Below are 25,343 nucleotides of genomic sequence, written 5' to 3' on the forward strand. Positions count from 1 at the left end.
TAGCTGCATGAAAGTAACTTAGTACATTTACTGTAGTACTTAAATGTAACTTTGAGGTACTTCACCTTCGACTACATTTCAGATCCGCACATCTGGAGGCTTCGAGTTAGTTTAAGTAAAGTTTTATATTTCTTTATTCCTATTTCATCTTTTAGTATTTACCTTTTAACATCTTAACTTCCAATCTTTCTTGTTATATTATACTCAATGCATTAGGCATTTCATTTCTTTGAAAGGTGCTACATAAATAAAGTGTGATTGATTGATTGATTCTGGAAGCAGGTTAAACAATATAACTGCCTACTTTTTCATTATTAATTAATTTCTCCCTGATTTTATCCATTAATCAACTATCAAAATAGTTGCTGATTAATTTTCTGTCTATCGTCAATTAATTATCTGATCGTTCCTGCTCTAACACCTTGTTTACTGGGACAAGGCAAAAACAAACTACAACAGAGCAGCAGCAGTGGTGGTGGAAGAGGCAGAATATCGTTATCTGATTTCTTGAATCCTCAGATATCGAATCAGCATCAGGGTTGATGCCTCCCTGTGAATTTGGCTTTCTGTTGCCGTGGCGATGCTCTGCAGGAGCAGCGTGTTACGGCAGAAAAAGGCTGTTAAATATGACGGTGGTGAAAGAGATTTAGATAATCTGTTCTTCATCTGGGTCACAGCAGAGAGCTGCAGGTGTCTGCTCAGCACAAACTCACAACAACACAATGATACAACACAACACAGCACAGAGCTGCAGGCTGGGTCTGAATCTCTAATGAAAAATCATCAAAATACAGAGAAGAAGCTGTGACTCGGGACACTTGAATGTGTAACAGGTGGACTGAATAAAAGTGAAAATTATTTATTTTAAACTGTTACTCAGGTGTTTATAATCCTGCGACTAATGATATAAGAACTACACTATAAAATCAAATAAAGCCTCTGAAGCAAACTTCATCCTCTGTCAGATGATGTTTGTTACTTTCACCAAATTTCACCTACAGAAAAATTAACATGTAGCAAAGACAAAACTTTTATTTTACTTTTTTATCACCTGTGTTGTTTTCCTTGTTTTTCATTTAGTCAATCTACCACTTATGGTAGATTTTCTTTCCCTTCTTTAACTTCACTCTGTTTTGACATATCTGCTGCCACTGAAATGTTTTTTTCAAATGATGATGACTTCACATTTATATTATTTAGATAACAATATTTAAGATTTTATTGTTGACCTCCTGACCTGCAGGACCTGTTTGTTTTATCTTTGTTTATATTTCTTTTCTTATTAAACTCCAATGCAAATTCCTGCAGATTCTGATTCTGATTCTAATGCTGATGTGCAAAATTAGAAAAGTGAAAAGTTATAAAAAACAAATATGATTTTTTTTGTAGTTTTTTTTGTTTTTTAACACTGAGTGAATTATGCCTTGATGAGAAGAGAATATTTTAATCCAGGTGGTAAAAAACTACAGGTAGAGGATGAAGAAAATGTGATGTCAGCACAAACATACACACACACACACACACACACACACGCGACTTCATACACACCCTCTGTGTGTGTGTGTTTGCTCAGCATGTGTTGAGGAACAGAGGAGTTTATTGGTCCATCTGTTCTGGACATTAATCCTCTGAGATCAGTGCGCGCGGACACAGACACACACACACACACACACACACACACACACACACACACACACAACACACACACAAACACACACACAGTGTGTATGTTTAAAAATACATTAATCCATATTAATTGTTTAATCTATGAAACAGTGAAAAAAATCCAGGGTAACATATTGAAATGTTTTGTTGTGTCCGACCAACAGTTAAATCTCAGCTGACAGTGAGTGAGAGGTGCAGACTGAGTGAGGACGGGGTTAATAAAGGTCACAGAGCAGAGATAAAATATGTGGTGAAAGCTAATGCACAGTGTGAAATTAAACCTAAAAACCAAATGAAATAAAAACAGGAGATTTTTTTAGACGTCTTCAACTAACCACGTCCCCACATCCATTTTGTTTTTGTTATCCTTCTTAATCCAGGAACTGTAAAAAAAAAATAAATAAAAAAAAGCTCATTTTAAATATACCAATTAATTATTTTCTTTTTGTCCATGAGGAGCTGACTCACGTCAGCTGAACCTTGTCATAGTTATCTGAAGACGTTTTATCAGAGAGGCTTCCTCAGCTCTGAGCGAGCGGTGAGGAGTCTTTAACCTCTGCGGGGTCGATATCAAGGTCACTGATGTCACTTAGTTAATGCTCCTGTTGTAACAGCAGCCGTTAAGAGTCAGATGAAGTGTGAATGGTCGTTAAATCTACTGGGAGGAAAAGACAGCGTTGCAGGTGGGGGGTGGGGGGTGTTGTAGACCTCCTCCTCTGTTGAAGGAGGGTTTTTCTACTTTGACTTCACTCCTCTTTCAAACCACCTGTCCTCCCTGTGCAGAACATGTGCGGTGCGGGGTCTTTCAGGTGGAGCAATTTAATGTGCTGCAGGGATGTGGTGTTTGTTTCTCAGACCTGAAGAAGCCTCTTGGAACGGGAGGTGAAACATCAAGACCAAGTCCAGTTGCTCTCAGTTCAATCCGTCTTGGATAACCACGACCCGGATGACTGAGAACCTTCACACACGTTTATTTTTGCATTTTATTTCTTCCAAGAAGCCTTTACTCTGTCTCTTCACTGTTCTGTGTGTTACTGGAGGCAGCTTGTCCTCATCATACTGGGACCTTGTTAGCAGAAAAAAAGTGCCTATTACACATAAAATACTGGGGAACATTAGTTTAAAGATGTTTCTTTCTTTCTTTTTATGACTTTTTTTAATCAACAAAAACATTGAGCCTCACACATTGGACCTCCTTGGATTTGAAGTGGAACAAAGGACTTGAAGAGAGTGAAGTCAGTTCATTGTGTAGTTAATATTCTATATCACGCAGTTTTCATCTGATGCAGATCATCAGGCCAACACACAGTGAGGACACAGAGCTGATGAAAAGAGCCATCAGCTGTTGGGGGATCAAACCTGCGAATAACAATCCTTCATAAATCCCTCTGTGTGGCCCTCAGCTCTCTGCAGATTTACTTTTTAGTCTTAACTCAGGGTTTTAACAAAAGAGCTCAACAGCAGAAAGTGATTCAAACATCAAATCACACACAGACACCTCGACCACCCTGAACTATAACTTCAATAATTCTGTTTAAAGGTCCATATCTTACAATTTTCCTGTTTTTTATTTGAAGTGTTGATATCCATCAGCAGATATATTTGTGGGTTTAAGAAACTAAAACCATCTCAGCGTGAAGGCTTTGAGGTTTGGGTCATGGCTGAAGGCGATGACTGCTTGTTGTGACATCACAAAGTTCCAGAAGTCCTGATGGCTTGTTCTAAGGCTCAGTTTCTGAATACAGGCTGTGTGTTTTTTTCTGTGGACTGAGGCTTTGATACTTTCACAGTATTAATATAGAACCTAGACCTGCTTTATAATCAAATACCATCTACCTTTATATGAAGTATAATCTTCAGGGACCAGACGAACAAGGAGTCCCGCAACAGATGGTCAGGTCCCCACAGAGCCCTGATCTCAGCCTCAGTCTGGGATTACATGAAGAGACTAAATCCACTGAAGAACTGTGGCGGGTTCTCCAAGATGCTCACTTGACTTTCAGTGACTAAAAGGTTTGCACAGCTTGTATCAGGCTGGAGAAGTAAACTTCAGTAAAACTCCCAGGTCTCCTAATGACTCTTTGGCTGAATATGAACCTGCAGCGTTTTCCCATCTGTCACCAATTCTGACAAAACATGCCTAAAAGAACCTAAATAAATAAATAAATAAATCCTCCATCAAGATCACTTCAAAAATCTCATCAGCTGATCTTTGGTGCTGTGGCTGATCTGTCCACCAGATTAAAGCCATATCTGACTGTAACCTGGAACCAAAGACAGATTGAACATCATCATCTCAATCTGGAGGTCACATCCAGCAGGAGGAAGGTCAAACAGTCAGCAGTCCAGACAGTGACCTGCAGTGATGTAATAAAAACACCGAAACCAGAAGCCCAGAGGTCGGAGAGGGCAGCTCGTAATATCTTTACAGCATCGCACTGACAGTCATGTCTCAAAATACCTCACCACAAACTAACGGAGAGCGACGCAGAGTGGTGCCTCTCCTGTTTGTCGGCTGCTCTGACGCTCTTGGCTCCGGTGCTGATGGTTGGCAAAGCCGGCAAAACAACTGTTGAGCCAGACGCTGACACAACCTGCAGCAGGACAGATGCTCTGCAGTGTGCAAGGATTTTATAACTGACCCACGACCAGGAGCTCAAAGGGAGCCAGCTGAGGTGGTGTGGGGATCTGACTGGGACGCCTCCCAGTGGAGGTCTCCCAGACTGGTAGGAGAAGCTGGGGCCAGCCCGGACCACACTGGAGATATTATTTATCTCCTCTGGCATGGGAACACCTCGGAACCCCCCAGGAGAAGCTGGAAAACATCACTGGGGAGACGGACTTCTGGGTTTCCTTGCTCCAGCTGTTGCCACTGTGACCTGGCCCAAGATAAAGAGGCTGAAAATGGATGGATGGAGCAGGGCTTATAGTTTTTATTTCTTTGACTGTGCGACAGTTTCATTTCGATTGATCAACAAAGGAATTAAAATGAGGATCTTACAGTAAATATGGTTTAGTGTGGGGTGGCAGCTCTGCAGGTGCCAAGTAATGTCCTGTAGCTGGAGGAGGTCACAGATAATCATACCAAATAATCATAGGTATATAGGTGTATTAAATCAAAACCAAATTTCAGTTCAGTCACGCTGCACGACACCAGACACAGACACATCTCTTCAGCTCTGCTTCAGACCAGATGAGGCTGGTTTCAGGGGCTTAGCTGAGTCTGATGGTGGTGGTCTCTGTCCAGGCCTGCAGCGGTCAGTCGGGTGGTGAATGTGGGTCAGGGATGAAGGTGACCGGGCTGATGGGGCGTGGCCGATGGCCAGCGAGCCATGCTGCCCCACAGATGGTGATGGAGGAGGGAGAGTCTGTCCTCCACGAGGAAGCTGCAGCGGTTATCATGCTAACGTGGTTATTAGCATCAGAAACTACAATAATTCAGATAATTCTTCATGACTCTGGCTGTATATCTGGAGTTGATTTATCTCAAGGTCCCATCCAGTCTAAAGGTAGATGTCCATGTGTTTTATAAAGCAGGTCTAGGTTCTATATTAATACTGTGAAAGTATCAAAGCCTCAGTCCACAGAGAAATGCACAAAGCCTGTATTCAGAAACTGAGCCTTAAAACCAGCCGTCAGGACTTCTGGAACTTTGTGATGTCACAAGAAAGCAGTCACCCTCAGCCATGCCCCAACCCCCGCCCACCTGGACCCACCATTCAAACTTACAGGATTTGGTTTCTTTGAGTGTTTACATGAAATCTGCTATATTTTTATTTGATCACTCAGAAAACAGTCAGCAGGTCAGTCAGCCAATCAGAAGAGCCTATCTTCTGATTGGCTGACTGACCTGTTGTTACTAGAGCTAACCATCTCTACTAGAACTAGAGATGGTTTTGGGTTCTTAAAACCACAAATATATCTTCTTATGGATATCAACACTTTAAATAAAACACAGGAGAAGTGTAAAATAAGAGCCTTTTAAACAAAGGTTTTATTTCAATTCTCTAAAATATATTCCTGACTGATATATTTCTGCACAACTTTGGCTTCTTTTCCCCTTAGTAGTTGTTTTTTTAATTGTGTTTTTCAGGTTTAGAGAGTGTGTCTGAGATGATCTTTAGTTCTTATTTAGAAAAGTCAGATGTAGCTGTTTCACTGCTTAGAGCAACATTTGATTCCCCTGTGAATAAAGTGTGTGTCTCTTGTCTTGTTAAATGAAAACCATTTTAGGTTTTGGAAAGTCAGGACTCCTGGTTGAAGACTGTGTGTTAGGTTTAAACTACAGTAGGTTAAAGTTGCTCTGGTTAACATTACATATAAAATGATGTGAGGACACTGAAAGCATTTTGCTGTGGACAGAGACGGAGGGAAGCAGCTTCCAGCTCAGAGTCCTGAGGGAAAACTGCAGCAGCCTGTCGACATGAACATATCCCCTCAGGATCTTCATGAAAACAGAGTGCATTCTGGGAGTTTGTTGTCTGAAGCTCCATGTATCTGGAACAGGTCCAATCAGGACTGATTTCTATAAGCTCCACGTCCACACAGGCTGACACACTGACACAGCTCTAATGTGACTGTTAACAGACCCCTAACACACAGTCTGCAGGGCTTTAGTGATGCACAGATGGCTGCTGTAGGTTTGGCTTTAAATAAAATGTTTAACTGGATCAAATCAACGTCTAACAGAAGACACATCTAGTCGTTCACTTTTACAGATAAAACACCCTGTCAACAAGTTATCAAATGTGTGATTAATAATTTTTTCATTATAAAAAATGAAGGAAAAGAAAGTGCTTGAGAAAAACATTAGAAACACTCCTCATAACATCTGAACAAGAATATTAAAGCCTGCATCCCTCAGATTTTAAACAGACTGAATCATGGACTTCAGCTACAGTAATGACCCATTTACAGGACAGTGCAATATCCATATTAGCACATAATTTATTCTCATACTCTGCCCTCAAACTGTCCTACTGTTTCCCCTCACTGACCTGTTGGAGGGTCATTACAGACTACAGCTTTATTTTACATTCTAGTCGTGATCCCAGCGTTTCCAAACATCTCAAAAGTGTCATGATGGGTTTTGGGTAAATGTGTTTATAATGATGCAAAAGACAAAGACAACACGTCCATTTGATTGTCTCTCAGCAGGTGGAAGTTAGCATGAGCTGAGATCCAGGGGAAGAAGCGAAGAAGGACACTTACGTCTCTGGTGGGATCTTCATCTGAGCCTCCGCTGTAATCCACAGGCAGAAAAATCCAAGAATCCTCAGGAGCTTCACGAATCCCGGCGTCCTGCCCTCCATCCTGCTTCCAACCCCGGACATCAAGCCCCTCGCTGATCGGACTCTTAAAGTTTTGGAGGCAGTTTCACAAACTGGGCTCAGCGCTCTGAAAGTTCAAGAGGATCAGGAGGAGTTTGTGGGAAACGGCTTCCTCATGTTGGCTAAAGCAAGCAAACGATGACGATGATGATGGTCACAGCCACGGGTTTTAGACCCTGAATGCTCTCTGTCATGTCTGGAAAAACCTGTCCCGCTGCCGACATCTTCTCATTATCTTCAGGGAAACTTCCAGAAGATTTTTAAAGACTTTAAACTTCTCCAGGATCAAGTGATGGGAAGGAAAAATGACGTCCAGTACAAGAAGAAGAAGAAACTGCTGCTTTCAGAGGCTGCAGGAAAAACGTGACGCACCTCTGCACCTGCTCCAGGTTCTTCCAGGTTCTTCCAGGTTCTTCCAGGTTTTTCCAGGTTCTTCCAGGTAGCTCCTTGTGAAACCAGGGCCAATAACAAGTGGGTTAATTTCTCCACTGTGCAGATATTTAGGAAGATACAACGCAGGCAGCAGATTTTGCAGCCGCTCGCCTCCACTGTCGCCCAATTTGCGACGTAATCCACTTGGATTAAAAACTCCTCTTCCCCATGGAGAGAGAGGAGCGAGAGAGGAGAGAAAGAGGAGGGGGAGGGAGGGGTGGGATTGGAGCTGGGGATTGGACGAGGGCTCTATTTTATCTAAGAGGATTAGAGTGATTTCTGGAGACAGACTCTCCTGCAACCAATCAGAGCCACCAGAGGAGAAAAAAGTTTGGCTGATGAGAGAGAGAGGGAGAGAGAGAGGGAGGCTGGCCAACAGTGACATGATGCCCCAACACACACACAGACAACGAGCTGAGTATTCACACACACACACACACACACTCTCCTATGTTCATATTAATTATTGTTCCCTGTGTTCGGATTCGTCCTGCAGCAGGACGACGACACCTGATACCTGACTTGTCAGTTCAGGATGGAGGACTCCAAACTGTTTCACTCTGAGAGCTACGACAAAATAAAAGCAGCTGAGAGCTCCTCATGTCTTAAATTACTGGTGACATTTATTCACATATCGCATCAAAATTGATCTGCAAAACAAATCAGATGAACACACACATACACACACACACACACACACACACACACACACACACACTCCCAGGTTTCAGTCTATCAGTCTACATTCTGGATCAGACTTTAAATCTAATCTGATAAAAAAACAATTAGAAGTAAAGCTGCTCACTAATTACAGTTCAGCCCCCTCTTCCTCTTCCTCCTCCTCCACCTCATCATCATCATCATCATCAACAACAGCAGCTACTGCAGAGAAACGGCGAGACTGCCTCAACATGTCCTCCAACCTGAATGACCCTACGGCGCCAGGCGCACCAAACCTCAGTTGTCATGGATACACATTCGGAATGCAAGCTTGAGTGTACTGGACCTTCGTCGCCATGGTTACAACAATAATAATAATAACAACAGTCATTGCTTGGTTAGGTGGCTGGGGATGAAAATGAGTCCTTCCTGAAGATGGGACTCTTCACCTGAGGAGCCTGCAGAGGTTTTTAGTGAGTTAACCTTCATGTGATCACCTGTCAGAGCTCTGCTCCTCAAACTTCACCCTCACTGAGACTGAGCTCATCAGGTGTCCAGATGCAGAGGTGATCTCTGAGAGCATAGGTTCATTAATTATTGATCAGAGTCACCAAAATAAGCACAGGTGATCAATAGATCAGAGTGTCAGAGAAGATCTGATCCCTCACTGCACTGCCTTCACTGTGTCATCACATCCGCACTGACTTCTGTTAATGAAAGGATCCAGACAGCAGCTCACAAGAGTTTAATACAGTTCAAAACACTGATCATTTTCCTTAAAATAAATAAACATCTCTAAAATATGAATTGTATTATTTTATATGGAAACATGTGCTGCTGCCTCCTCATAGACACAGCCAGTACAGTCTGTGAAGAATAATGAGTGAACAGCTCCCTCTAGTGTTAGACAGTGTAACATACAACTAACAACAGTAACACAAGCTCACACGTCTACATCTGTTTCTCCTACTGATTAAAACTGAACCTGGTTCCAACTTTAATCTGAAAACCAGGTCTTCTACCTCAAACAGGAAGCAGTGAGGAACAAACAACATGTCTCTACTGTCGAAGTGTACGGGGTCGTGAGGTCATCAAACACAAACGCACAGCTCACACCGTGAAGACGCCGCCACATCAGCACCGACAGAATGGAACAACATCAACCACCTCCTATTGTTCCTCCTTCAGTAAGGTGGGTCAGCAGGGCCAGGCTCACTTTATACAGTCTGTTAACAACTAAAGTTAAAACTGGGACTGATTCAGAGGCTGACAGGATTTAAGATAAAAAAAAAAAACACACTTTATATTACATGAAACAATATATTTTTAGACATAATCACATTAATAAAAATTAAGAAAGGTCTTTGAGAAGCTAAGATATTAAAGTAATGTGACCAAATTATGGGCTTTTTATAGTGTAAAATATGAATCAGTGTCTAAATTACAACAATATATGTTTGGGACGGCTGTTTAATATAAATTTAAAAAGTTGATCAACAATAGTTCTCTGTACTGAAGATCAATATAATCTTTACAGAAATCTGAAACTCTATAATCTCATGGCAACTGAGCAACTCTATGAAGATAATGTGTCATGACTGAAAGCTCCAGAAATGTTACCAAAAGCTTCTTGTCTGTAAAGTGTTCACACCAAAGGCTGAAGATAACTTTTCATATAAACTTTTTATGTTAATGTTATTTTTTTTGACATGTTAAACACATTTCAGATTTTGATCACTTGTGGAAAATTATTTCACATGTGAAAAATATTATAATAATATTATTGGTTTTAAAACAGTTTATATGTGAAAACTAAATTTCTAACATGTGAAAAATACAGTAGACATGTAGACAAAATATCACCACCTTTTTTTGATAAATGTCAGGAATACGATTATATGAAATATTCAACTACAGATAATTGATCCATTAATGAATTTTTCAGGTTTTAATAAACAAACTGCTTTCATCATTTTTCTGATCCTGGTCATGAAGTTCAGTCGCCCTTCAAATCCTCACAACAGCACATTCTTCACTGAGACTTCTCAGAACCGTGTGTGTGTGTGTGTGTGAGAGAGAGTGTGTGTGTGGTAAGGTGCTGATGAGGTGGGTTCCAGGTCCTCAGGGTATCAGGGGGGATCCGGTAACAGTGTGGTCTCAGTGTCATAGCTGAGAGTAAATCACACAGTTAGAGTGTTTTTCTGACACACACACACACACACACACACACACACACACACACACACACACACACACACACACACACACACACACACACACACACACAATTGAGGATCTTTTTCCATTCCTTCAATAACTACTTCTGTCAGTTTTCATGTCAACAACAACCAAGTACAACTCTACGAACGTCTTCGTGAAAATGTCCCGTTATTATTTAAACATAATTATAATAATTATAACAAACCTGAACTGAACCAATTACAACACTAACATTGTCACACACACTTATTACTGTACGTCGGTTTCCTTCTTTTGGAAACTGACAGCATACAGCTTGTTTGAATCGACCACCTGAGCAGGTGGGTCGTCCTCTTACCGAGCTGCTGTGGATTTTTGGATTTGATGAATCTGGGGGGAAATACGTCGTCAGCTGAAGAATCAATCTTCATGTCGACTTTATAACGATCTGCTGTGGAACCCAGTGATGAGACGTATAAGTTGTTCCCTGATGATTGATCGGAGCTCGCTCTCAGGTTGTTCTGCACATGCTCAGTACACCAGCCCCCCCCCCCCCGTAGTAGTTGTACATTACTGTGAGACCTGAGTTGTGTGACGCGTAGCGTGACAAGCTGGCATCATCAGGCTCCTCTTGACACTCACCCCGGGGTCAGAGGTCAGGTGGTGTCCATAGCAACATGCCAGTTACATAACCTCCTTCCCAACCACACACACAAACACACGCACGCGCATGCGCACACACACACACACACACACACAGCTCTCACTTTCAGTAAATACTGATCTGTTACGTAACTGTGTTCTCTGAGTTTTATTTTAGCTGCTGTTTGTGATTCATTCACAAAAACACACAAACTCACTGAGACACTTGTCTCAGTAAGATGCAGGATATTTCCAAAGGTTCGTCATTAACATATATATTAATATTTCACAATGAATAGTTCTCCTAACTACACTGAACAGCCAATCAGAGAATAATGTCAAATAAAAGGGAGAAGAATCCAACTACAGAGCTGAGGCCTCTACTGCAAAGAAAGTTCAACACACCCTGGATAACTTTTCATTATCTGACTTTACTGAGCCTGACACTTTCCATCCTGACAACCTGTTCTATGGAGCTGGTTATCACCTGGCTCAGTTAACTCTGGGTTCACCTGTCCAGGTACAAGTGAAAGAGGGTTTTTATTTATAATATTTATAAATAATATATTTTTATTTTTAATTATCAACAGCATCGTCAGAACCGTGAGTAAAGTATTTAACATGATGTGAGAAGAAACACTGATAGCTGCAGGTAAATCTGGTTATTTAGTTTTGTCATAAAGTGACATTCAACAAGATGAAATCCAAACAACATGATCACACAGAATAAACAAGAAACACTAGAAATATTAAAAATCAACCTAAAATACTGTAAATAAGTGCAGAAATTATTATGTAGTTTAGTTTATTACTGAGTCTTTTTGTCTGATGACGAACAAACTGTGATGAACATGAAAAAAGTTAATGTGAGACTGTTTCTGCTGCCAAAGCAGAGAAATGAGGGGTAGTTCAGTCTGACTGAAATGATCATTTCTAATCATGAAATATTGATCAGTGTGTGGATCATTGTTCTAATCAAAGTCATCAGAGGTTTAGTTTTTATTTCCAGTTCTGCTCACAGTCTCCTCAAGTTATTCTGAGCTGCAGTGATGAAGAGGAGAGTAAAACCTTCAGATTAAAGAATCTTTGTTCAATTAAAATGAGGCTGTAACAGTTATTCAGTGTGATCAACTCTACCGTGGCCTCTATCACCATGTTGTTAGTAAAGAGACGACAGGAAGTGAGTGAAGGGAACAGAGACACAGACTTTCACTGAGCCCAAACCACTGGCTGCACAGAGTGAGGAAAATCTAAAGTATGAAATAAATCTGTAACAGGACGACAACGTGAACCATCAGTGTGATCCTCTCTACTTTACTGTCAATATATTTTCTTCTTCTCTGCAGTTTTCTGAACGGTGGGTTTTCTCTGCTGCGTCTCTACACAGCAAACAGCTGCTGAGCTTTCAAAGTCCAGTCCATCATCCTCAGCCTTGTGTTAACACAGCACCACACTCATGACCACTGCTGTGTGTGTGTGTGTGTGTGTGTGTGGAGGGGGTTTCATCCCTCTGATATGGAGGGCTTAGTCGACCCAGAGCACAACAATGGTCGTATTGAGGAGGACGTTGCCCCGCGTGGCCTGGCGTGGATGGAGGGTTATGTAGGGGTTCGGGTAGGGGGGGTTAATGGTGATGTTTTCTGGGGGGGTTTATGTGTAGAGACCCTGAGCCCTGCAGCTGTCGCCTGGCACGCTCCGGCCTCCGGGAGAACCGACAGCTCACATCAGTGCCAAGTGTCCTGCTGCGGCCGATGGCGGGGGCCTCTGTCATCGTGGGGCATCTGGAGAGACAGGGGGTAAGGTGGGGGGAGGAGGGGGGACCGACCACCACCACCACAAAACCACCACCCTCCCTCACCCCTGGGCTGCATGTCACCCAGCTGCTTCACCCTCTGATGCCCCGTTAAGAGGGAACATGTCATAGTTTGAGCGTGGAGCCGTTTTTATCGCCAACATGTGATCTGTTGTCGAGTCACGGCATCAGAACCAGCAGCCGTCAATCTCCCTGCAAAGTAGGTGACTCATTGACAGGAAATACTCCGCACACGCTCAGAGACGTTCACCTTCTCTGTAACTGCAAATCTGTGAACAACACAGACCAGATCCATCACCACAGACAGCCCCCTACTTCCCACAGATCATCATCATCATCGTCGTCGTCTCCTCCTTTAAACTGGTCGAACAACAAGGTGACGTTTCTGCAGCCGACGAGTCTCTTCTGACACGGACACTACTTTAGATCAGTTTGTTCAGGGTTTTACATCAGAGGAATCACAGAGGTGAGAGTCTGGAGACGTGTCAGTGGTTTATGACTCATTATAATGTAGTTGTAAGGACATTTTTAAGTGTTTATTAATGTAGAACATTTATCTAGAAATATCTTCTACTGTGAAGACACAACTGTGTTTTACTGTGTTATGATTTGTTATTGGTTTATACAGCAGCCTCCAGTTGTGGGTTTCTAAAGTTAACAACCACATTAATAAACACTTATAACTATAATACAGTGTGTTATTAAATGTTACTAAATATGTGTATACTGCTAATACATGATAAACTCATTAAGTTATTAATTATAAGACTATTAAATGCAGTGAGGTTTACACCATCTGTGACAGTTACGTCTATAGGCTTCAAAGCTGCTGTTTAAGTTGTAACTGATGTGAGTCCTCACAAATGAGTCTAAACCATTACTGCACAGAGAAGGAAATATTAATTGAAGATGATGTGGCATGAACTGAATTATCTGTGGATTAAAACACTTCCACTCTCCACAGAAATATTTGGAAATAACAGAAGTGAAGGAACGTTATGGGGAAATGTGCTGCACGAGTAAAACATGAGCTCTGTGTTGCTGTGGACTCCATCCTGTCCAGACTGGTTCCTGACCAGATTTACCCTGCTCACTCACACACACACACACACGGACACAGACAGACACACATAGAGCCATAGCTTTACTAAGGTTTTAGATAAAAATAGCTGGGGAGTCAAGTTGAGTGGGGGAGTGAGAGAAGTTTTATTTTGATTCTCTGTGAAAAGTGCAACAACTGTTCCAACCTGAAAAACATTACCTTGTTTTTTTCAACTCTCTGATACGATCTAAAGAAGAGTCTCCTAAAATTTTGCCCCCATGGCGGCAGGCAACTTGGTTCTCATGGTTACGATAATAAGCATGCAGACTGTAACGACAGTGGCTTCATCGCCATGATTAAAATATGAATAGCTTGGTCAGGTCTAGGAAAAGATGGTGATTTGGGTTAAATTAAGTACTTCCCAACATTAGATGATCTTCGTTGTCATGGTTACACTAATAACAACAAACGGTCAGGGATAATGGAAACAACATAAACCGCAACTTTCACATGGGAACCGAACACCGCTCTCCTGTGTCGAAAACCAAAGTAGCTCTCCAAGATGGCGGACCTTAAACGGTTTACACTTGCGCTAGTGACATTGTGCGGTGACAGAAACTCAAATGACAACTCTCACCCAGAATGCATTGTGGTCTTCTATGTGACATCAAAACAACAAAGAAGTTGAAGTTAATCAAATCTAACTACATGTGGCACATGTTCCTCTTACATGCAGGATTCCTGCAGTTGTGTGACATCGCCGTGGTCATCGGCCTTTAGCACATACTCCTCACTTATTGGCTGCTCCCTCCACATATTACATCACCGCTGTCCATATCGTATTGCTTAAAAGTTGAAATATTCACGGCGACATCTGCTTAATTAAAAATCCAGGCCAGGTCGAACTGTGCCAAGCCGCAAGTGCAGAGGTTTAAACTGCTGCCCTCCCCCTCCTCCTCCCTCTGCATCACTTCTTGTTCTCTGTTCTTCCTGAGGAGCAGCGCTCAGCTCACAGTTGGTTTATTATTTATCTGCAGGCGTTGGCCAACAGTTGCTGTTCTGCCTCTTGTCCTCTCTGAAGCCCTGCGCCGCCACCTGTAGCTGTCACTTCACCTCGCTCCTGCTGCCACCGCCGCCTTGGCTGCACAGAAAGAGTCTGAAGGAAATCACTTCTCCCAGGAAACAGAATGTATCTGATTCAAATCAGCTGAAGGTTTTAGGAGGAAGTCAAATGTTCAATCTGCAGTTCTGCCATATAAGAAAACAGAAACCGTCTTCTAATCACCATGAGAGATTCTTAAGGCCGATTCTGATTTCGATATTCAGTATAAAAATACAAAACAACACATCAGCCAATATCTAGTGATTAGAATCTCTTACACAGTAGTTACTGAGGGAGGGGCTGCATGGGGAGTGTCTGAATCAGCTTTCACTGTCAAGTGTGCACATGTGTACTCCCAGTGTTGGTCTGCAGGTCTGATAATCCCTCTAATGTTACCAGTTCCAGCAGCTGTGATGGTCAGACATCAGCTCAGTGTTCCCTCTGAAGAGACACAGTGTCTCAGCTTTAAACTTAAAATACCAGGGAAATATCTTCAGTGAAAACCAGATTTGTAACTGTCCTGACATGTGAGTCATGGATATATTTACCATTACATAATTTAGGCTGAATATGTGTAATGTTATACATTAACAGCTCATTAGCTTCCTTCCACTGAAATTAGCAAGCTTCATAGCTAACTAATTTAGCAACAGAGCTGATGTTGGGGAAAATGAGCGAGTTTGAATGTTTCACTAATGAATGTAAAGGAGGAGGAGGAGGAGGAGGAGAGGCTGTCAGGTTTAATCAGGTTATATCAAGGGGGAAATGAGGGAGCTTGGTTTATTTCAGTGCATCACCGCTCATTCAGGGACTGGGATTCAAACCTGCAGCTAACCTGGAGCAAAAGACTTTACAGGAGTCAAAACTCCAGCAAAACTTGCAGTGTAAGACCGCTGCGTTTCGGTTTGGGGCCTTCATTTAGTTCATAACCTAGAAGGTGCAACTAAGGGGAGGTACTCATGGTTACAAAAAAGAGGCTTTACCTCAAAATGTGCACATTAGATGCAGCATCGGCCCAAACCCAAAAAGTGCAAATTAACAGTGTGGAGCATGTCGTACCTACACTGAAATAAAGCCTTTAACATGTTGTGTATATGTCACCCAGATATCTGAAGAACAGCCTTGTTTAGATGTGAGGATTTTCCTAAAATTTGATCAATTGGTTGAGAAAGCAATCTCACTGGACAGTCCATTAAAGGAGCTACTTAAAGTTTTGCTATTGCTATGTAGCCAATGTTAGCATTAACAGTTGTTTTCTTACCAGTCTTGCAATCGTTGCATTTATAGGACAAGAGGTTATAATACGTCCTCTGAGCAGCTACTTCTTCAGACTGGATGCTACACTTCATTACAAGAAAAGGAGCGATAGAAATAGAGGCAAAACAAGAGGGTTGCTTTTCACCTCTGGAGACAGCTCTTGGTGAGTAAAGGAATGAAGTTTGATGACGAACTCATGTTTCTTCTAGACTGGCAGCTATTAATGCTAACATTGGAGATGTAGCAACAGCAAAACTTAAAAAAACCTCCTTTAAGAAGCTGCTCTGGAGCTTTCGATCATATTATTCCTCAGCAGATGGAGTTTGCCCAGTTGACACAGGATTGTAGATGTTCTGAGCACCTTCCATGTTAGCTTAAAAGCTGAGGTGTAATAAAGTAGTTTTAGTTGCATATGAAACCTATGAAAGATGCTGTTGCCGTCTTCTGGTAGTTTTGGGGGGAGACAGGTGTGTTAGGAAAGTTGCTTTTAAATAAACAATGAAGAAAAACATGGACCAATGGAAGCTCTCTGTTGGACTGAAACATTGCCACTGAATGTTTTCATCACTGGTTGTCTAAACTTAACACGACGATAAAAACAGAGGTGACGCATCAGGAAAGACAAACAAGCTCCTTCTCTGTTTAGACCCGAGGACTTGTCTGGACTCATCCTGACCAAGGAGGAAAGGTCATTCGAGCTCTGATGATCAGATGAGTTTCAACATCATAACTGCAGCAGTTGTTCATCTGTTAAACCTTAAACATCATCATGAAGACGCCAACATCTCTTCCCTCAGTCTACCTGATCCTCATATCCACCTCTCCTCTCTGTGTTTTCGGAGGCTGTAAAGGACCCAAACAGACTCGCAGTAAATATCGGGGCCCTCCATCAAACCGGGGGCCCACTTGCCCACTGTCTCCTTGTGTGGTCACTCGTAAACTCATCCTCGTGGCAGCCCTCGGCACTGCCACTTGCCTGACGCGTAAAGACACCTTGTTAAAAAGCCTGTTACCTTCGGCTGGCATGGCGCTCCAAGAAAACAACACCTCACCGACACACTGACACAGATGGTTTTCCACTTCTGAGGCGAGCGCTCAATAAACACATCCCCCCGAAAACAAAGAGCGTTCACTGCTAATCGACCCCCAGATGCAGTTTCATTCACCTATTAACGGAAGCGAGGGGTCGTGTTGTGTTTCAGTCGGGTCAAACACTGTCTTCACAAATTCACTTAAGACGGCAGAAGAGTCTTCTTCTGTGGTGTTTTCTTTTTAATGGAGGAGTGTGGAGGTTTAAGAGGGAGGAGAGACCAGATCATGTGTATGTGTTTTGTGTGTTTTTATTGGTTGATTGTGTCAACCCACACAAATAAAATTAAGCTGTGGCTTTGAAGGATGAAGAGGCTGAAGTGCGTCTCTGACCACATGTCAAAACCGGATTCCTCCAAACTGAATCAGAGGTCAGTCGGTCACAGCGATGATTCAGTGTCACTGTTAAAATGTTTCTTGTCTTTGTCAGAGATTCTGAATGTAAAAACAGATCCTCAGCGGTTCTTCAACCTTTATTTACTATTTGTTTTTTAATATAGAAACATTCATGGCAAATCTTAGGACTTTGTTGAATATTGAGAGTCTGGCCAAGCTGAACCATATGATGATTTTATGATCACCTTATTTCGAAGAAAAATAAAAACATGTATTGGACCCTGGATGTTCAGAAAAACTCCTCAGTATTTACATGTAAACTGGGAAAACTCAGTTTTTGGTTTGTGATGTCAGAGTGTGCACCGTAATCTCCTTTATTTATATGAGGCGATTTTGTGCAATGGCAGACAAAGCCAAACCAGTGCTGGTATTACAGCTGCAGTATATTACATACAGCAGAATCCTACTTCAAGATCTGGAGCTCATTCAGCTCAGAGTTGTGAGGCTTCATTATTTGGATCAAGGAGTTTATATCTGTTCCAGCTGCTATTTCAATGTGTCAATCAATATCAATCAATAATCAACACTCAGCTCATTTTGAGGTTGGAGTTACAGGTTGTCATTAATGAGGCTAGCTCCATTAACGTTCATTTAGCAGCTGAGGGACCTGAACCCCAGACTGTGGTTCTGTTAGTGCTGCTCAACAAACCTCACTGCATCGTCGTCTGTGCAACAGCAGCCACGTTTTGACTCTGTCAGGAAGAAAAACCAACCCAGAGCAGAAAAGTTCAGAGATGAACACAAACAGAAACAGAAGAAAGTCAGAATCGACCTTGACCTTTTCCCTCAGAGGTCAGAGGTCGTTTCCAGCAGAACAAACTCGGCCTCAGACCAAATCGAGCTTTAAACCTCTGGCACGGCCTCGGCCTCCCGCTCTGCCACTTCAAACCTTCAATAAAAGTATTCCAACTTGGCACGACGCTCAGACTCTGCAGATTGAGTGGACGATTAACACACAAGAGGCTCTCAGAGCGGCAGAAATCCCCCCTCTGCCGCGCGGTGTCCTGTTACCCAGCCCGATTTTCAGGGGTTTTAGTGTCTTCCTGTGGAAATCAATATATTCTCTGTGGTAAAAATGATTCACGATGATGGTCTAACCAAAGCAAATCCTGGGCTCAGCGGCCGCCCGCTGCTGCTGCTGAAAGGCCATACTTCAAAGTGCTCATCCATGGACCTTCAAATTAACCCCCGAACAGCCCAGCCAGCAGGCAGCCAAGTTACTTCACCAGCTCTCAATACTGATCTGATATTATCTGTGATTTGTCAGAAGGTTAAAATAATCCTGAAAAGGAAGCAGAATCACTGCAGCAGCAAGAAAAAGGCTGAAAAAGACAAAAGAGGCTGAAGATGAGGGAGTATTTTCTTGTCTCAGTCTTTACAGCTCAGGGTTTCAGAAGCTGAACATTTAATGGCCTGAACTGTGTTTAAGTGGTTATACTTACATATCCAAATATGCCTGCTGCTACGGGCTGACTGCCTAACCTGTGTTGGTCAAGTCTCAACATGTCGACAGTTACCTGGTTCAGAAACAAACTGAATGTATGGAGGCACAGAGGGGAAAAAGATCCATGTGCACTTCTTTTCTTTTTGCTACATTCCACCTGAAAGATGCTATATAAATAAAGTTCATTATTATTACAGATTATTATATGTGTAGACTCTGGGTTTAGAAATCAGTGCACATGGTTTATAAACTGTGCTCTGGAATTCAAAGTCCATTGGATCCTCCTATGAGCCGGGATGCAGTCTGAGATCTGGTAGTGCACTGCTGGCTGTTCCGTGATCTACAGTGCCGCAGAAGTTGAGTCTTGAGTTTACTCTACTAAATTGGTTTTCGCAAAAATCATGTGACCCTGTAACAATACGGAAGCCAAATAATGCCTCCTAAGGAAAAGGACATCTTCTTTTTTGTTTGACTTGGGAGAAATCATGTGTCGATCCATTTGTCTCTTGACCTTCTTTTAATTCTTCCTCTTGCTAACCAGCTTTCCATTTTTATACTCCAGTTTTTGCAATGGATGTGATCTTTTAGTGCACAATCAGACTGAGATAACAAACAAGTATAAGATGTGGTCCGGCGGCAGAACATAAAAGCTTGTATCACTGGCTTATCTCAGCTATTGGCCTTGATAGGAGAAAACATTTTCAACAGCCTACTATTTTGAAAATAATTTGACAGCCCACTTGAAATACCTTCATGACCTACCATTGGACCCTGGCCCATAGGTTGGGAACCACTGGGTTCGATTACAGAAATAAGGTCTGTGGTTGTGATTTCTTACTCTTACTTTATTCACATTGCAGCTTCACAGCCTTTAATTCTGTCAGTGGGGTCCAAACATCTGAGATCACATTCACTTGAATGGGAAACTTATCCACAACAAATACAAACTAATTCTCATGAACTCACCACAACATATTATTGAGAGTGTTCACTTTAACAATAAGAAGAGATATTATAATATTCTCAGATCCTGAGACAGTCTCCTCCAGCAGATACCTGAGCAGGTCTCAGATCAGTTTGTTTGGTAAAAGGATGAAAGTAAAGTTCAGAGTCTTCTGCTGGAGAGACAGTTAAAGTTCAGATCCTGGTCCTGGTCCAGGACCTGGAGGACCTCTGACTACACAGGGTTAACATGTCCCAGGAGACTCTCTCTCTCTCACACACACACACACACACACACACACACACACACACACACACACACACACACACACACACACACAGAGTGAAGCCTAATCCCCCCAAAGCAGCAGCTTTAGTGAAATTCACGCCGCAGCTGTCCACTGCTGGAAGAATCGAGAAATTGTCCTGCACATGTTCAGCTGCAGGAACAAATGTCACGGAGAACAGCAAATGAAAAAACAAGATGGACTCCTGAGCCTCTCACCCCCTATCACTCACACACACACACACACACACACACACACACACACACACACACACACATACAATAAAAACATACTGGTGATGGCATGATGTAGAGGCGGCTGCCTATGGTTTTACAGCAGTGAGAGCAGTGTGTGTGGTTGTGTGTATATCTGTCAGATTACTGGAATTTATTTTTTATCACACTTTTGAACAACTAAACTTAAACTTCCTGAACATGCTGCAGATCTAACATTTAAAGCTGAACTCACTTTACTAGCAGCAACAAAACCTCAGACCTCAGTCTCACTGGTTTTATTAAAGAAAATAAGAATGCTGCACTTCAGCTCCATGAGTCTGCTTGTTCACTGTATATGGTCCAGCGGCTGAACACACCTGCACAGGTGGGACAGGTGTCCTGGGGATGAACTAATGCTTTTGAGCCAAGCTCAACAGCCACTGGAATCTTTCCATTTTACATCCAGCAGTAAAGTGGATTTACATCCACATATGTCACTTAGAAGCTCATGACTGTTGTTGTGTTGTTGGGAAGCTGTTTGTCTCCCACATTAACAGCAGCAGGGCTCTCCGCTGCCTGACCCCCAGCTCCTGTGGTGATCAAGCAGCTGTTAGGAGGCTCTGCTGAAGCTGGTACTTTAGCATTTGGATGAATCTCTGGCTAAACCAACAAGACGCCAGACAACAACGCAGCGGGGTATTTCATGCTGAGTCACCAGCAGCCATAACACTGGTTACTGACTGGTGACTCAGTCAGGGGAGCTGGCGAGCTCTCAGGACTGCTACAGTGAGCACAACAAGCAGGGCTCAATCATTTTACAGTGGATGGGGGGCGCTTGTTTACTCTGTGGGTCCAGCCCTTACGGGTGGCCACACACCTGAGTCCCCCAACCTGGTAGTGTACCTGAACACCAGCGCAGCGTACTATAAAGCTTGGGGGAATCTTTAGGCTCAACAGAAACAGTCACTTCATTTATGCCATGATACATATTAATGTTACATATGTGAAAAGAAAGATTATGATAGGAAGTTTTGCAATACCACCCCAACCTTGTTAAGACTCATTTATGCTCAACGTTAGATACCGACACAGACGGAGCCTCCGTGTGTAGTCAGCATTTATTTCATCTGTATTTGTGCGTTTTTTTCCGAAAAGCTTACTGATACAGAGGAAACAGAGCAGCACCACCAGGAATCACGGGGGCAGTGTAGGCAGTGGTTCGAAATCAAGACACAACAATGAAATTATAAAAATGGCCGCCATCCGCAATACTGTGTCCACTTTAGCCTCTTTCGTACATTAATATGACTTTCTCCATCGTCGCCATGTTTGTTTTTGTCAGAACGTTTGACTCCGAGCTGCAGGTCAAAATATATTGTTGTACAGAGAGGTGGCATAAATGAGCCACTGGCAGCACGAACTGCCAGCTTTATAGAAAAGAAAAAGCCTAAGTAACTAAGTATAAAGTTTCCACCATGTATTGTACACACTTGTTTATCTGTTCTGAACAAGCAATTTTTTCACTGCTGTTCCTTAAGTTTCTCCAATTTTTAATCTTTAATTTTTTGGATGGAGGACGTCATAGTCTGCAACACAACGTTCCTCAGTGATTCTGTGAGGCAGATGAGGACAAGTAGGAGGTTTTGGTACCTTTGGTACTTCACGCCTCTGAAGGTCGCTACAGGTGTTGAAAGCAGAATGAGTCCCGGCTGGTTGAAGTGCTTCAGCTCGGTCATACCTCATTGTATTTTTGGCCCAGGAACATGCTCTGTGAATACCCGTGCTAAAAGAGATAGCACAGGCCATAAAGATAAAAAGAAGATACGAGGGGAGGTTTAAAACCCTGAATCATGACCGTGATAGAAGTAAAAAGTTACTGTTGGCTGTAACTCACTAGAAAAGAGAAAAAAACTGAGGTTCACATGGTTTTGTCAACTCAGAACGATTCTGGAGAGAAGGTGTGTATCATGAACACAGATACTGATAAAATACTCATGAACCTATTGTGCTTTCAGCCCTGCTGCTTAACAATGCTCATATCTATCTCCTGGTCAGTCTGTTCAAACATCCTCATCACAACATCTTCATCAGGCTGGGTGAGGCACAGCTCAGACTCTAAAGGTCTCTTTGTATATACATTTTAATAAAATCAATTAATTTTTGAAGAAAAAAAAAAATTTCTCTGGTTCCAGGCCCCTGTGACTGATATATTATTGTATATAACATTAAAGCATCAACACATAAACATGACCAAAGGGTCACTAGAAAAATTTTTGGGGTCATGGGATGAGTAATGACGTAGTAAGAAAAACACTCTGCTACATATGTCTATATTTGTTCACTGGAGTTTTTCTCTAGTGTTTGTTTTTTGTAAAATAATTTAAAATTTTAACCTCTTTCAGCCTCCATATACATTTACATGAAACCATGTGAGAGCAACTCACAGACATTTTCATGGGATTTATATTGTATCATATAAGATTATCATAACCACAGCTGACAGTCAAAGTCTTACAGTCCTTACAGTATTAACGATATATTGATCTTGATTAACAAAAGCTGTCAAATAAATGGAGTAAAGTAGAAAGTACAATATTTCCCTCTGAAATGTATAAAGTACAGGATTCTCAATTTTTTTTGAAGTACAGTATTTCGTGTGGTGACTTTTACAGACAGGCCATGGATCAGTTTGAAACAAACCTTTTCATGACAGCAGTAGCAGCTAATCTCTCATACGTCCAGGTCCTGTCTCGTGGTTTTGTGCTGAGGGTCTCTCTCCTCCATCCTGCTCTCTACCTGGACGTCTTCACCTGTCTCCTTCCTGTCTGAGCAAGTTTTAGGATTATTCTTCTGAGCTGACACTAAACATATCAAATGTGCAGCATAGAGGAAAAATGTCTAAAAATCACTAATCTTCAACATATTTACCATTAACTGACAGTGACACAGTGACAAGGCAGAATCCTGTATTTTCCAGCCTCAGTGTTGTTAATCTTCCTGGCTCATCTTCTGGACTGTTGCTGAAGCTCAGAGACGCGGGAACTTCGGTCTTGAGGAGTCGTTGCTTTTATTTCCTGACAAACAGCCTGAAGTGGACAAACTTTACGCTGCTACGTTCACAGCTACAAGCTAACTGCTAACCAACGAGCTAACTGCTAACCAACGAGCTAACTCTCCCCCCGGTCGCCGGCATAACCGCTCTCTCTCCCGCTACGCACACGACCTACGTACCGATCTATTCCTGAAAGGACCTGCGCTACTCCTGTTACAATATTCTGTCTCCAACTCCTCAAACTCACAGCATATCTCACACAGAGAGGATGAATTAGTGTCATTACCTCGTCTTTTTCGCTCCTGCTGCCTCTTAACGGTTAATGCGCAGGTTTAGTTTCCGCATATGTCTGCGCATGCGCATGATGCGATCATAAGCAGAGATGTCGCTCAACTTAAGTAAGAATATTAATCACTTACCTCACCAGGTAAAACTCATGAATTCCTGAGTGAAAAAAATGGAGCCAATATCAAAGAGGTAAAGCCACCACAGCCACACAAAAGATTGAAATGAAATAATAAATGCTAAAAAATAAAGGCTTTATTGATATCAAAACTAATCCTCCATTGTCTCACTGTTCATGACTGAGCACCAGTGTTAGACATTATATGACTTTTTTTATAGTGGTAATGAAATGACAAGCCAACACTAGAGATGAGAAGGTAGATTAATAGCTAGCTGACATTAGTTAGCTAAATTGTAATTTAAGGCTAAAGTTAGAAACCAGCTAACATTAGCATTCATCTGTAGAGACTTGACACAGTCTAATTCAGAAACTCAATTAGATCCAAGTTTTAATCAGGGGGTCACACCCTCCCACTTCCCCCCGTAGTAGCATAAAATGGAAATACTTCAGTAAAGTACCTCAGTACTTCAGGAAATGTACTCTGTTGCTTTATAATACAGGGAGTGATTTACAGATTATAGAATTTAATACCAGGTGAATATTTAAAGATGCATTTCAGCGTCTGAGGGTTGGGCACTGAGAATGTGTGACACGCAAATAAAAATACAAGTGATAGCTGCAGATCAGGTCCCAGCAGCAGAGTGACGAGACGTTCAGGTGTCCCAGCTCACACAGGATTCTTCAGGTTTCAGTTCAGGCGGAGCAACGTTCTCTCTCCAGGTCTTTGACTGATAAACCCAGAGTGAAGCCTGCACAGTGTGTGTGTGTGTGTGTGTGTGTGTGTGTGCGTCATACATTCCCAGCGTGTCGTTGGTCTTACTGAGCATTAGTGGACAAATTTACCAACATGCCAGACGACTCAGGAAACACGCTGCAGCGTTCACCGCTGCCTCGGGGGGGAAACACTCAGCTGAATCTCTGAGGTTCACACAGTGATGACAGTAAAGACTTCAGACCAAGGAAAAATCACATTTTTGTCAACATTTATACTAAATCTGGATTTTAAATGAGAGCTGAACTTCCTTTCCATGATTTGTAGTTTACAAACTTGGGGCCTGCGGTTTTAAAGGAGAGGGTGTTCATCAGGCAGGAAGAGTCTAATGAGAAGACGGTATTAAGATGCATTATGGGAAATGTAGGATACTCCAGTCTTAACGCTTCCCTTTTTAATCCCATTTTAATTCCATATTATGGAAGAGAAATATTAAAGCATCCTTTCAAAACTTTGTTGGTTTTATTTACTCAGTATTAGAGCTGAATTAGTCAATAATTTGGCAACTACTTTGTACCACTTTGCTGTACTTTGTTCAGCCTCTAAAGTTAACTAAGTCATTCCTACTCTGACAAAACAAGCACAGCTCCCTGTTAAA

The 25,343-nt window shown here is 42.1% G+C and overlaps 1 protein-coding gene across 5 annotated transcripts in view; it reads right to left on the bottom strand.

Annotated features, from left to right (window-relative positions):
• The window catches only part of LOC139606938 (voltage-dependent calcium channel subunit alpha-2/delta-4-like), a 71,011-nt gene extending 46,997 nt beyond the window's left edge, over nt 1-24,014 (bottom strand). The window contains exons 1-3 of one of the 5 annotated variants that reach the window (XM_071459424.1): nt 23,854-24,014; nt 23,216-23,340; nt 22,166-22,298 (exon numbers count right to left, since the gene is read on the bottom strand). In XM_071459424.1, the coding sequence (XP_071315525.1) occupies nt 22,166-22,251 (86 nt within the window). In that variant the 5' untranslated portion in view covers nt 22,252-22,298; nt 23,216-23,340; nt 23,854-24,014. Of the gene's footprint in view, nt 1-6,876; nt 7,572-22,165; nt 22,299-23,215; nt 23,341-23,443; nt 23,792-23,853 lie in introns of those variants that run through there. The other 4 variants (XM_071459414.1, XM_071459406.1, XM_071459433.1 and 1 more) reach the window with 4 other exon arrangements.
• Nucleotides 24,015-25,343: the final 1,329 nt, after the last annotated feature.

This window comes from Trachinotus anak, unplaced genomic scaffold (genome assembly GCF_046630095.1).
Source record: "Trachinotus anak isolate AG129_WGS33_773 ecotype Australia unplaced genomic scaffold, CSIRO_AGI_Tana_v1 ptg000002l, whole genome shotgun sequence".
NCBI classification, from domain to species: Eukaryota; Metazoa; Chordata; class Actinopteri; order Carangiformes; family Carangidae; genus Trachinotus; species Trachinotus anak.